This window comes from Helicoverpa armigera, chromosome 14 (genome assembly GCF_030705265.1).
Source record: "Helicoverpa armigera isolate CAAS_96S chromosome 14, ASM3070526v1, whole genome shotgun sequence".
Taxonomy (NCBI): Eukaryota; Metazoa; Arthropoda; class Insecta; order Lepidoptera; family Noctuidae; genus Helicoverpa; species Helicoverpa armigera.
Genome location: NC_087133.1, coordinates 6,168,353 through 6,180,904, shown reverse-complemented (window position 1 = coordinate 6,180,904; position 12,552 = coordinate 6,168,353). Strand labels below are relative to the sequence as shown.

The window sequence follows — 12,552 nt, the reverse complement described above, 5'->3', positions numbered from 1 at the left end:
AGATTTATATGCCTTTGTTTTTCACCGGTACCCTTTTAAAATCAGGGGCACCCATTGGCTTTGTTTGCCAAAAACTCCCTCACACTAGCAACTGGCGCCAGAGAAAATGGCGCGGAAAACGTTTTCCCGGCATCAATACAAGCGTTCGGCTATTATCGGTTGGCGTTCGGGTACATTCGGCGATCGCAGAGCGCGAAGCTGTAATATGGTGTGACCAGCTTGAAAACTACTACTAATATTCAAGGTAAGATGATAGACAGTAGTTAAATTGTATTATAAGTAAGGAAAATATTTTGCTAAGAGAAATAAAAAAAAAAAACTTTAATTCTCAAGATAAATGTATTTGACATACATGCATGATTAGGTCATTCGAGATCATGCAAACAAATAGACGATGACATCATAGATGGCATCAACAATACAGACAATCAACTATTTCGAACGTGTTAAGATCGTTGTTCGGGGAGTTTAGTTTGTTGAGTGTGGCAGCCCCGCTCTGGGCTTACGGTCCTCAGCGCTACAAAGTAAGGTAGTGCGTTCAGTGTTTATCTCGTTAGCGAGCGAGTCCCGCGCTCCGTGCCTCCGCTGTGTTTACGTTGTGTGTGTGACTGATTGCTCAGTGATAACGTGACGAGAGTGCCGGTGTACACATCTTATCAAGTAAGCAACACTACTTTTATTTATGAAAACAAAATATTTTTTAAAGAAAATATCAAGTGGAAACATTGCCAAAAACTTTTGAAGTTGGCGAAAATATAGTGTCTGCTCCATTTATTGTAATATGTAAATATGTGTTTGTTTGAGAGACATTATTGCTATTCACGTGGTGTGATTACCGGCTATTATTTTAAACCCAGGGGACTGTTTACCTATCCCCTCCTATCCCCTCGTCACTCAGACAGCCATTTATCACTGTACATTGTACTGAGGATATACTTTAGTACATTATGTGTATATGTGTAGATTACACGAAGTATTTTGCACCTTTTATCGCACACATAATTAACAGAGATATGGAAACCAGTTGCTGTATACCTTTTCAATACATTGAAAATGTTCATTAATTTATTATCCTCACCTGAATTTTGTTGCCCTATTGAAAGTTGAAAGTTGCAAGGACTTATGTAAATTCTTTTAAATGAGACGGTAATGAACGTTTAGACTTCTCACAATTTACCTAAACCTATAGGGATGACAAAAAGTATCTTGTATGAATTCGTGCGTACATTTTCGTGGCACGCATTAGGACACACGAATTATGACTTTGATAACGGATGCAATAATAGTGCACAACGCCCATTATTAACTCATCTCAAACGAAGTGTTCTAAAAAATTTTTTTCATAAACCCTCGTATAAAATTACAGGTGTCGAGGGTGAAGTCACAATGGCCGACGTCAAAGAAAACGTAGATGCTGGCAGCAAGCTGGCAGACAAACATAACACAGGTAAACACACGCAATAACAAATGAAACATTTTTCAACGTTCCATTCCTAAAGTAGGATGTGCAGTTCCGCGGAGACAATGGAACACTCACAGAAAGGAACTTGAAACGAGATGAAGGAATTCAACCACTCCGTCTGCCTTTTATTCTGTACACGATGAGCCATTTCAAAAGAGTCTCCATGAATTGGTACGAGTACTACTGATTCCTGACAGGACCTTCCAGTCAAACAACTCTCGTTTGCCCCCTTTTCAATTGTTGGGGCCCGAGTCCCATCAAAATAGCGACGGCATTGACTATTTGTCAAGAGTAATTCTCGCATCCCCTCGTAATAAAAATAATAATAATTTAATACTTTTAAATGCCATAGGTAGGGTGTTTTATGGACATCGCCATTGACCGTAGCTAGTATTCACTGATGACACGCTTTATGTTGTCTTGAGATTTTGAATATAAATATACCTGAACTGGGCAGACAGATGAAAGTGACAATAAATTATAATATGCTGCACTAAAGTTAATCTCACGAATGTAATGCTTATGGATAAATGCCCACATGTTGTCACAAAGCAAAGCTAATACAATTAGCAGTGAAAGATTTCCAGATCTTTCGAAATATAACATGTAGGTTTCGCAGCCTCTGCTTTTAACACAAGTTGATAAATGGTCGCTTAAGTAATCCGTGCTAAGTTTTTTAGAAGACAAATTAACATCTACTAATTTGATGAGCAAATAAATATAGGTAGGTAGGTAGTTATTTAAATCTTTAAACGAATTGTATTCAAAATGCAATTTGGTACGTGCTTATCCGTCATTATTTGTCTATCATAATTAATTTTTATGTCGATTCATAAATTGAGCTTTAATGAGAGGAGCATAAATATGACATCAACGTCCTAATCAATTTAAAAACATTTTATATTAAGTTTTTAAATATTAAAGGCGGTGCTTGGTTAATAAATGAATCAACACAATTCTTTATCGACTTTAGAATACCTCCAATTCGGTAATATGTTCATTGGTAAGAATGAAAAGAAATGTATGAATAAGTATTAGGTACCTATGGCACATAATTACCTAAGGTTAAACAATAAGGATAAACAATTTAAGTACTTATGTAGGTACCAAAAACAGCCAGCAAAGTCCTTACGGTAGTGGGTAAAAGTATCTAAGTGGAGGTACCTAGTTTATACATTAACAATCAATTAGGCTTTCTATTGTAATGTACCCGACTTGCAATTGTTAAGTGCGTATTGTTGCTGTTTCTAGAAGCCATTCTATGTATCGTTTGTAGTTAGTACTTACTTAGTTGTATCTAAGAGAAGAACATTTGAGTGAAGTGAAAGCAAGGTTCAGGATTTTATAAAACTAAATAATTCATGGTCGATCGTCGGGTTGGAAGCCTATTACTAAATCAATAGAAGTAATTAACATGAATTACACAGCAGATTAATCATTCCCTTCAAGACATCTGAATGATACACAGATCCATTTAATGACTCTATAAATGTATCTAGATAATTGCGCAGGAAGTCCCCGTGACTTTGAACAATGAACTAATCATGTTTTTATTAGGATTAACAATAATAAACAATTTGGCTATTTGGTAAATTCTATTACCGATTCGATCAAGTGTATTCCATTTTAATAAAGCATGTTTAAACTGTGATAGCTATTTCGTAATTTCACTACATTCTGCATCTCCCGTATGGTCTAGTGGCTAGGATACCTGGCTTTCACCCAGGAGGCTCGGGTTCGATTCCCGGTACGGGAAATATTATTTTAGTTTTTTTTTGGTGCAATTTAATCAGCGACAAAGGGTAATTTTAAGATATCATTATTATGTCATCATACAATACACTTCTAAATATAGATAGTCAATTCGTCAAGGTTATAGATATCATATTTTAATACATGACATTATTGCATGACAGTTAACACCCAATATTAAAGTTTTTATTGGTATGAATCGTATATTAAAACACTTACATCAGATGGGTATACTATTTCACACCTAGGTTGAACCTATTGTATAGTCATCCAAGTAGAATATTTCAGGCAAGATTTCATCCAGAAGCACACCTACTTGCATTTTGAGATAGGAAGCAACAAATTGGTGGTCATAAGCCTGTAAATTAGTGTCCTCATCCCGTTGACAATAATCACACATTACGTAGGCGACAGCATATCAACGTCAATCCACTTTCTTAGACATGATCATCCACATACCAACGCTATTACAAGAACTACCAACTACATATTATCGTTATTACGAATCGTCCTAGTTTACGACAAAATTGTGATTTATTGATACTACAGTCATACGGTAGGACGTATTATGATCGGCGCTGCCCTTACGCACAATCGGGCTTTGACTTGCATTGCATCTATTATCATAATGACAAAGTGCGTCCATAGATTCTAATTTATTGGCGATTCATATGACATATTTATTTATGGAGATTTATCGTCCTATGCTGAATATAAAAGTAGGTACGAGAGGATCAGTAAAGCAGAAATGCATAATTCGGATTAGTTATCGCATGCATTCACTTTATTTTTATCATACCTATCATAATGGATCGCTTCTTTCCTTTACCTAAATCTTATCAAAAGATAATTTAAGGTTTATGTTAATTCTAGTGTGCTTGTTTACGTAATTCATTTTTTTATATTTGTTTAACATAAATGCTTACTAATGCTGTTTATGCATTCGTGATAGTTACTGAATCGTTTGCTGCATGAACCTGGACAAACGCAATAAATATGTAGACGAATCGAGTACCTTCTCCTTTGGGAAGTTTTTAAAGTATTGAGAAAAGGGTCGCTAGTGTTTTTTTCGTACTTACATTTAGGTTCGGCAAACCGATTCGGCACGTTGACCGCTGCCCAGAGTCACTACAAATAGATCAGGTGTAGGTGGCATTTCTAAGAATACTTACAATAAATTGACACACGTATGGATCCCCTTGATGCAGTGCAAGAGGCCTTGACTTCATTTATCCAGAGCTCCCATTATTTAATTTAGCTGTTTCCTATTGGACCTCTGTTTTGCAGAACAAAATTCTTAGGAATGTTGCTTTGACTTTTGACTTTATTCATTTACAGCGAGATTCTAAGCAGCTCAATAGAAAGCCCTGAACTAGACCTTACTGCTTCATTTATCGTTTAAAATTTTCTACGAAGTAATGACTAACCTAATTGGTTCTTCGTTCAGTGTAGAAGTATGGTGAGTAGTGATTGTAATAGTTGACAGTCACGGTAATTGTGTATGGGGTTTGGTCGGGGTGTGAAGGGCGTAATGACGGTTCCTAGAAGAATTCACTTCGTGCCTGATACCAGCCGCGCCTAGGTCTCATGTCGTGCTATACCAGTAATCACTGAATTTTAATTAGCTAGATTTACGAGCCATTTTGTTATTAGTACTTTCTTTAATTCTTTATTTTATTCAAGCATTTATGCAGCGACGTTTGCAGTGGCATTGGCCCCATGGCTTTTTAACCCATTTAAATTCTGTTTGAACTTACCTAACCCATTTACCCTTAACACATTAACTGCAAAATAACAATAGCGCATATGTGTCTCTGCTAAATTCGTCTACTGTGGTATAATAAAAGTAAAAAATAATATAACCATTTGTTGCGACGGCGTTATGACTTGAACTTTTTTGGAAATCACTGCGATATTAAGCGTACTTACACATTTATAATATTTTAATTGAGACGTGCCGAGGAGAGAGCAAATTGGCCGCGGCCATCTTGACATTTCTGCCGAAAGTTTTTCTTGTCCAAACGAATCACGGCGTGTGCGTTGTCTATGCATAACTTCTGGTCTCAACATTGGCTCGCCCGACGGCGGCGTTCCGTCGCACGAACAATGATTATGAAGTTGACGATTGTTAGTGTGGTAACATACTCCCGGCCTTGAAAGCGTCAGGTTTCAAAGTTGAATGACGCCTCTCTCCTTGGCTTGATTTGTAGTATTAATTGTCGGTTAGAGGAAGCGGGCAGATCTTGGAAAATGCCCGCCTTACTACGCCGTCTTGTTTGCGTATATCGGCAACACGAGATATACCGTCCTTCCCAGGGTAGGTTTTCAGTATTCTTCCTAAGCTCCACTTCAACGGTGGCAGATTGTCATCCTTAAGAAGGACAAGCGTGTTCTCTTTTAGGTCATTTTTATGTTCCTGCCACTTGCTCCTGGTCTGCAGCTCTGACACATATTCTTTGGACCAACGCCTCCAAAAGTGCTGCCGTATTTGCTCAACCCTCTGATATCGGGTGAGTCGGTGTTCAGGAACATCGTGGACGTCGGCAGGCACAGGCGCAGTCAGTGGACGGCCAACCAAAAAATGAGCAGGAGTAAGGGGGAGAAGGTCAAGAGGATCGGTGGACATGGGAGTTAAAGGACGTGAGTTTAAAATAGCTTCAATTTGCGTTAAAACCGTAGTGTACTCTTCAAACGTGAGATGTGCATTGCCAACTACACGACGGAGGTGATGCTTACAACTCTTAACGCCAGCTTCCCATAAGCCTCCAAAGTGGCTAGCATAAAATGGAATCATTTTAAATTTAATAGTCTGCGAAGTTGCGTATTCTTTAATGTCATCAGAACAATCATTTAAGAATTTTGAAAATTCGTTCATTAAACCTACAAAGTTCTTGCCATTGTCAGAAAGATCTCAATCGGTTTACCACGCCGCGAGATAAACCGCTTGAGAGCCAACATGTAACCATCGGATGAGAGATCGCTTACAAGTTCCAGATGGACAGCACGCGTAACGAAGCATATAAATAAACAAATGTAGGATTTTTGAACCCTTGCTCCTCTACCCTTACGGTTCAACGTGAACACCGGTCCCGCATAATCCACGCCGCACCGTATAAATGGATAACCAGGGTCGAGACGTTCTTGAGGCAAATTACCCATGATCGGAGTAACCGTGGTCGCGCGTAAACGTGCACACTTCACGCATTTGTGCACTACACATTTTGCGAGATTGCGACCGGCAATCGGCCACCAAGATTCCCTTATTGTAAATAACAATAGCTGAGGCGCAGCATGCATGGTACGGAGATGTTCATGCCGAAAGAGGAGCACGGTAAACCAATGTTTCGCAGATAATAAAATTGGATGTTTTTTGTTAAAATTAAAATTTTCAGAATTTTGTATTCGTCCACCTACTCTTATCAAATTGTTTTTGTCAAGAAATAAATTTAACTTAAGCAATTGCGCATTTTTCTTTATAACCCCTTTGTTACTAAGCGACTCGCAAACATCGGGAAAAGATTCTTGTTGACTCAATTTAGCCAAAGCAAGTTCCGCATATTCGAGCTCCGTGACGGTTAATAAGCCCGTTCGCCTATTATTTCTATTGCGTGTATTATAAATAAATCGAAATAAATAAGCAGCAGAACGCTTCAATCTTAAATATTGAGAAAACTTGGAAAATGGAAATAAACTGTCATCAATTGACTGATTAACTATGTGACAAAGAACATTAGACTTTAACTCGGGCAACTCTGAGTCGCAATTTACGTTATTATTACTTGATATATTTTTTATTTCAAAGTCTATATTGTGTAAAAATTGTGGGCCGTCAAACCATAATGATGAAGAACTAAGTGTATCTAAGTATACTCCTCGCGACACTAAGTCCGCAGGATTATCTTTGCCAGAGACATGTCTCCATGGGTGCTCCTTGGTTAGGTCATGGATCTCTGCCGTTCTATTCTGGACGTATGTTTTTAGTAAATTAGGAGGTATACCCAACCATCCTAGAACAACGGTGGAATCAGTCCAGAAAACGACATTATTGACTGTAGAACGTAGAGAGCCAATGACTTTGGAATATAATCGCGCTCCTAATAACGCGCCACACAACTCCAACCTAGGTATAGTTGTGGGTTTTGTAGGTGCGACCTTACCCTTAGCGCATAACAAGCGCACCGTAACGACAGATTCACTATTAATAGTGCGGACGTAAACACAGGCACCATACGCTACCTGCGAGGCGTCAGTAAATATATGTAGTTCAGTATGTATTGGGTCACAACACATAACATATCGCGGTATACGTAGATTGCCAAGCGAAGATAAGTTGCTAGTAAACCGGTTCCAGACATAAGCTACGTCACTAGGAACAGGTTCGTCCCAATCTAGTTTTAATAACCAACATTTTTGTAACAATGTCTTGGCTATTGTTATGAACGGGCTTATTAACCCTAACGGATCAAAAATCTGGGCTGCGTGCGATAAAATAATGCGTTTACTAATAATAATTGAGTCTGATTTTATTTGCGAATAGTAGTTCAATTCGTCTGACGCATTATTCCAACCAATACCTAAAGTTTTGTTCGGAGTGTTATCGCCAGTTGCGAGTCGCTTAGTAACATTCTGCACATCATTAGGGTTCGCGCGGTCAAAGTTAAAAACCCATTTACGTAAAATAAAACATGCAGACTGTAACACGTGACTAGTGCCCTCGCAAATTGCGTTTAAATCATGGATATTGTTCGCTCCGCAAATTAAGTCATCTACGTAAAGTTATTTTAATCGTCTCTGCAACATACGGAAGCTCGCAGTCCTCGGCTAATTGTTTTAAACATCGACAACTAAGAAATGGTGCCGACGCGGTGCCATAAGTTACGGTATTTAATTTATATATTTTTAACGGTTCTGACGGATCGTCGCGCCACACGATAAGCTGCAAATCACGTTGATTATTATCTATTAAGACCTGGCGGTACATTTTTTCGACGTCTGCACAGGCCACGTATTTATTTTCGCGAAATTTAAGTAAAATTGAAATTAAATCACCTTGAATGGCGGAACCAACCATCTGTATTTGATTTAAAGAAATACCCGAACTTGATACCATTCCTGCATCAAAAACGACACGCAATTTAGTAGTAGTAGCGTTTTCACGAAACACTCCGTGGTGAGGTAAAAAATAATGCGGTGTACTATACGTTTGAACAAGACTCATGTGACCTAAGTCAATGTATTCGTGTATGAAATCACTATACATTTGTTTATACTTGGCATTACGTAGTAATTTCTTTTCTAACGAGTAAAACCGGTTTTCGGCCTGAGTACGAGTGTCGCCCAAGCAATCAGGCGAACGCTTGAATGGCACTCGCACACAGAAGCGCCCGTCAGCAAGTCGCTTTGTTGTTTTGGTAAAATGCTCTTCGCATGCGAGTTCCTCGTCGGTGCCGATATTATTATTATTCACGGTCACCTCCTCTATTTCCCAAAATTTGCGTAAAGATTTATCTAATGAACAATCATCATCAGATATTGATGACTGTGTAAAATTACATGAAACATTTTTAATAGGTGGATTATTTAAACATTGAATTGAACCAGACACGACCCAACCCAACTTTGTATTCTGAAGGTAAGGGCCGTTTGTAAGTCGCATTTACCTTCACAAATAACCTCCCAAAACAAATCCGCACCTATCAACATATCTATCTGTTGACTATCGTAAAACTTTGGATCAGCTAAAGTGATATTGTCCGGTATACTGAAAGGATTTATATTCAAAGTTGTTGTAGGTAACCTTGATGATATTTGCGGGAGAATTAAACACTGAACACGCGAAGTGAAACTTCCATTTTGTGACCGAAACTCAATAGTACAGGATTGCGAACACTGTGTTATTAAGTTTCCGACACCATGTATATTTTGAGTGGACTGTATAATTTTAGGTTTTAATTTCTTTATGAAAAATTGCGAAACAAATGAACGTTCACTTCCGCTATCCAGTATAACGCGCGCTTTATGGTATTCACCCGATTGGCCACGTACATCGACAATGGCAGTTGATAATAAGACAACTTTAGTCACATTGTTACAGCCCGCCTGAATATTGTGTACTTGTAATGAGTTACTATGTGTTATATTACTAGTGTCAAGCTCTGAATTGCTAACAGCTGATTGCTCACTAGATGTCATTGACCTTTTATCCTTACAGTTAGCAACCTCACAAATTAATGAATTGTGTTTTTTGTCACATTTTCTACACGGACCAAAGACACAAGTACCTACAGAATGGCCGGAACGCATACAGTTTATACACAAATTCTTATCTTTAATTATTTTTAATCTATCTTCCGCACTTAAATCAAGAAAACTTTGACATGAATACAAAGGGTGTTTTTCATTACACATTAAACAATTTTTATAGAACTTTGTAGACTTAGATTGTGATTTATTGTTAGGTTTATTAGTAACTACATTACAATGAACTTTAGATGTGGAAATATTATTTGTTTGTTTTTTATTTTCAAATCCACTGGTTGCATTTATTTTGCTATGTGATACTATGAGAGTCTCTGCTGCATGTCAATTTCTGACTCAGAACAGATATCTTCTATCTTACCTTGAACTTCATTAAAATCTAACAAGATATTTTGAGCACCTGTGACGCGTAATTTTAGCTCTTCTTGCTGTTGAAATGACAAGTTCACGTTTTGAAACGAAGACACATATTTTTTGAAATTAGTAAGCCGACATCTTGTCGATGCACGCTTCTTTTTTAAATCTTTTAGCATTTTATCCATTTTATCTGATGATTCCATTTTAGCTTGATAAATAAATGTATTCGGTACTCACGGTATCCAGCGGTTACTTAGCTAACAGGCGTTCCTTATGCGGGCGAGCTGAAGCGTATGCGCATCACCCCACACCGTGCAAGCTTGACATGCGAAAACTTTATAAACACAATGGAAGAAGAACCGAAAATCAGATTGGAAAAGGGATAGGAATTAAATGCAAAAGGAATAGGATAAGTTGGCACGTCTCACTTTGCAGCACACGTTACGCCAAGCCACCACACCACGTGCGTCCATACAACACTTTTCGTAATTATTGTTCATTCGCGTACGATCCGACGAAGAAGGTCCACTTATTATGTTGCGACGGCGTTATGACTTGAACTTTTTTGGAAATCACTGCGATATTAAGCGTACTTACACATTTATAATATTTTAATTGAGACGTGCCGAGGAGAGAGCAAATTGGCCGCGGCCATCTTGACATTTCTGCCGAAAGTTTTTCTTGTCCAAACGAATCACGGCGTGTGCGTTGTCTATGCATAACTTCTGGTCTCAACATTGGCTCGCCCGACGGCGGCGTTCCGTCGCACGAACAATGATTATGAAGTTGACGATTGTTAGTGTGGTAACACCATTTAATTTTCTTTTTTCGTTGGTCTTCTGTTCTCTTAAGTGATGAACAATGATTTGCAGTTTCATGCGAGTATATTGGCCAATTTGATTAATGGGCTTGATGGCTCGGTTTGTACACAATTCGATGATGTTTTGATATTTTGCAAAATAATGGTATAGTTTTTTCTTTTAACCCAAAAGTCTGATATTTTACATCAATAAAAGCTTCTTTGTTAATTCTATAGATTTTAAATGGACATTAGTGAAGGTAATTACTTTGTGGAATGTTAAACTTTCTTCTTGTTGATACGTGAAAGAAATTAATTAAACGCGTTTTATAAACAAAAGGTCTTTAACACGGTAACAGACCCTAAAATTCTAATTAGTTACTTGTTCTCGTGTTTTTTCCCATGAAGCTTCCCATAGGTTTTTGGAGAACAATTTATCTTTCACAGAGCTTTACGTAGGTATCTACGCGTACACACTCTGGCCTCAATAATAGTTTGTAATTAACTGTTATATTATTGTTATTTGAATTAAATATCTACTCACTTTATCGGAATAATGCAATGATCTCATAATGTTACTGTTTGCTGATTGATTAGATATGAGTGTGTTTCAAGCCTAGGTTTTATCTAACATAGCATTCTTGAATAACTATGTGCCTATTATACTAGTTGAGTGACTAAGTATACATTGTTAATGGGTATTAATTGTTTTTATATTCAATTTCTTCACTGCTTTAATTTCTAGGTTACATAAAATCCAATTCACAATATAAATGCAGTTATTGTATCTAACGCAGCCCACTGATTAAATCAGTGTAGGCCTGGACAGGGCGCCGTCTATTGTGTTAAGTAATGCCATAAATACAATTAAACTCACTTACTCTCGTTAGTGTGATAATGCAGTGTCTTTGCCCTCAAGCGGCAAGCGCAAGACTTATTGTATTATGCTGAGCTCACAACCATTGTCTTTGGGAACCTGGCCCGAGAGTTCATCAGGGCGTTGCAACTCATTCATAAATGATAAATTATTGTAAACAATGGATTGTGCAAACATCTAAATATGTATATTTTTGCTTTAACAACTTTATTGTTGGGCATACAAAAGATTTATTTATTGCAACACCGATGAGCGCATCATCAAATCTTAGGCCGTTACATTGCCTAGGGCATTATGATCCTAAGTATGTACTTAGTTCAAAATAAGTTTTGTAATGAAACAATGTTCTAGATATTTCATAGCCGTGCGCTGTCCGCAACTAATGACGCGGCGGTAGTTAAGTGAACAATTAGGTCAAATGTAGGCAAATGTCTATCGCCTAATAAACAACGAGGAATTTCGTACCATGTAAGTCTTTCATACATGTGTAGTTGGGAAAGGAATAATGGTATTTTAATTCAGTATGTTAAATATTTACCTACGATACAGCTTATTAATGTTTGACAACGTTTAGTTATTGCTCTACGGGTTGTCAGCCCCGAGTCGATCAGGAAGATTTATTTCCTCATTCTAATGTCCCATATCCGTAGCTTCAAAGGATCTACATCTGTGGGGAAAACGAATTATATTTTTGAGACTTTTATTTTAGGATCGAATCTCTCCAAGTCGTTATGAGATTTAGAAAACTAGACTTATAAATGTGGATAAGTATGTATAAAAAATAACATAAGTATTTATTACAATTGATTGCAATTTTTGTAGGCCTAATCAAAGGACCTTAAAAATGAATCATCAGAATTATTTTAATAACAAAAAAAATGTTTTCGTTAAAATAAGGCGGGGCTCGGGCGCGGCGGGATCTCATCCTGAAACTTTACTCAATGTCGCTGATTAATGAACTGTGAACCGAACAATAGCGTCTTGGAAGGTACACCACTAACTTTCTGAACAGCTACATGATACATCCTCTCAAGTTTCTATTTAAAC

At 37.6% G+C, this 12,552-nt stretch overlaps 1 protein-coding gene and 1 non-coding gene across 7 annotated transcripts in view; both read left to right on the top strand.

The window, feature by feature from the left end:
- Positions 1 to 502: 502 nt before the first annotated feature.
- Tau (tau) overlaps positions 503 to 12,552 on the top strand; it is a 45,555-nt gene continuing 33,505 nt past the window's right edge. For 5 of the 6 annotated variants that reach the window (XM_049837331.2, XM_049837335.2, XM_049837333.2 and 2 more), the window contains exons 1-2: positions 504 to 660; positions 1,367 to 1,447. In XM_049837331.2, coding sequence (XP_049693288.2) covers positions 1,412 to 1,447 — 36 coding nt within the window. In that variant the 5' untranslated portion in view covers positions 504 to 660; positions 1,367 to 1,411. Of the gene's footprint in view, positions 661 to 1,366; positions 1,448 to 12,552 lie in introns of all 6 variants that reach the window. The other variant, XM_049837330.2, reaches the window with a different exon arrangement.
- Trnae-uuc (transfer RNA glutamic acid (anticodon UUC)) lies at positions 3,147 to 3,218 on the top strand. Its single transcript has one exon. It is a non-coding gene; the product is annotated as a tRNA-Glu (tRNA).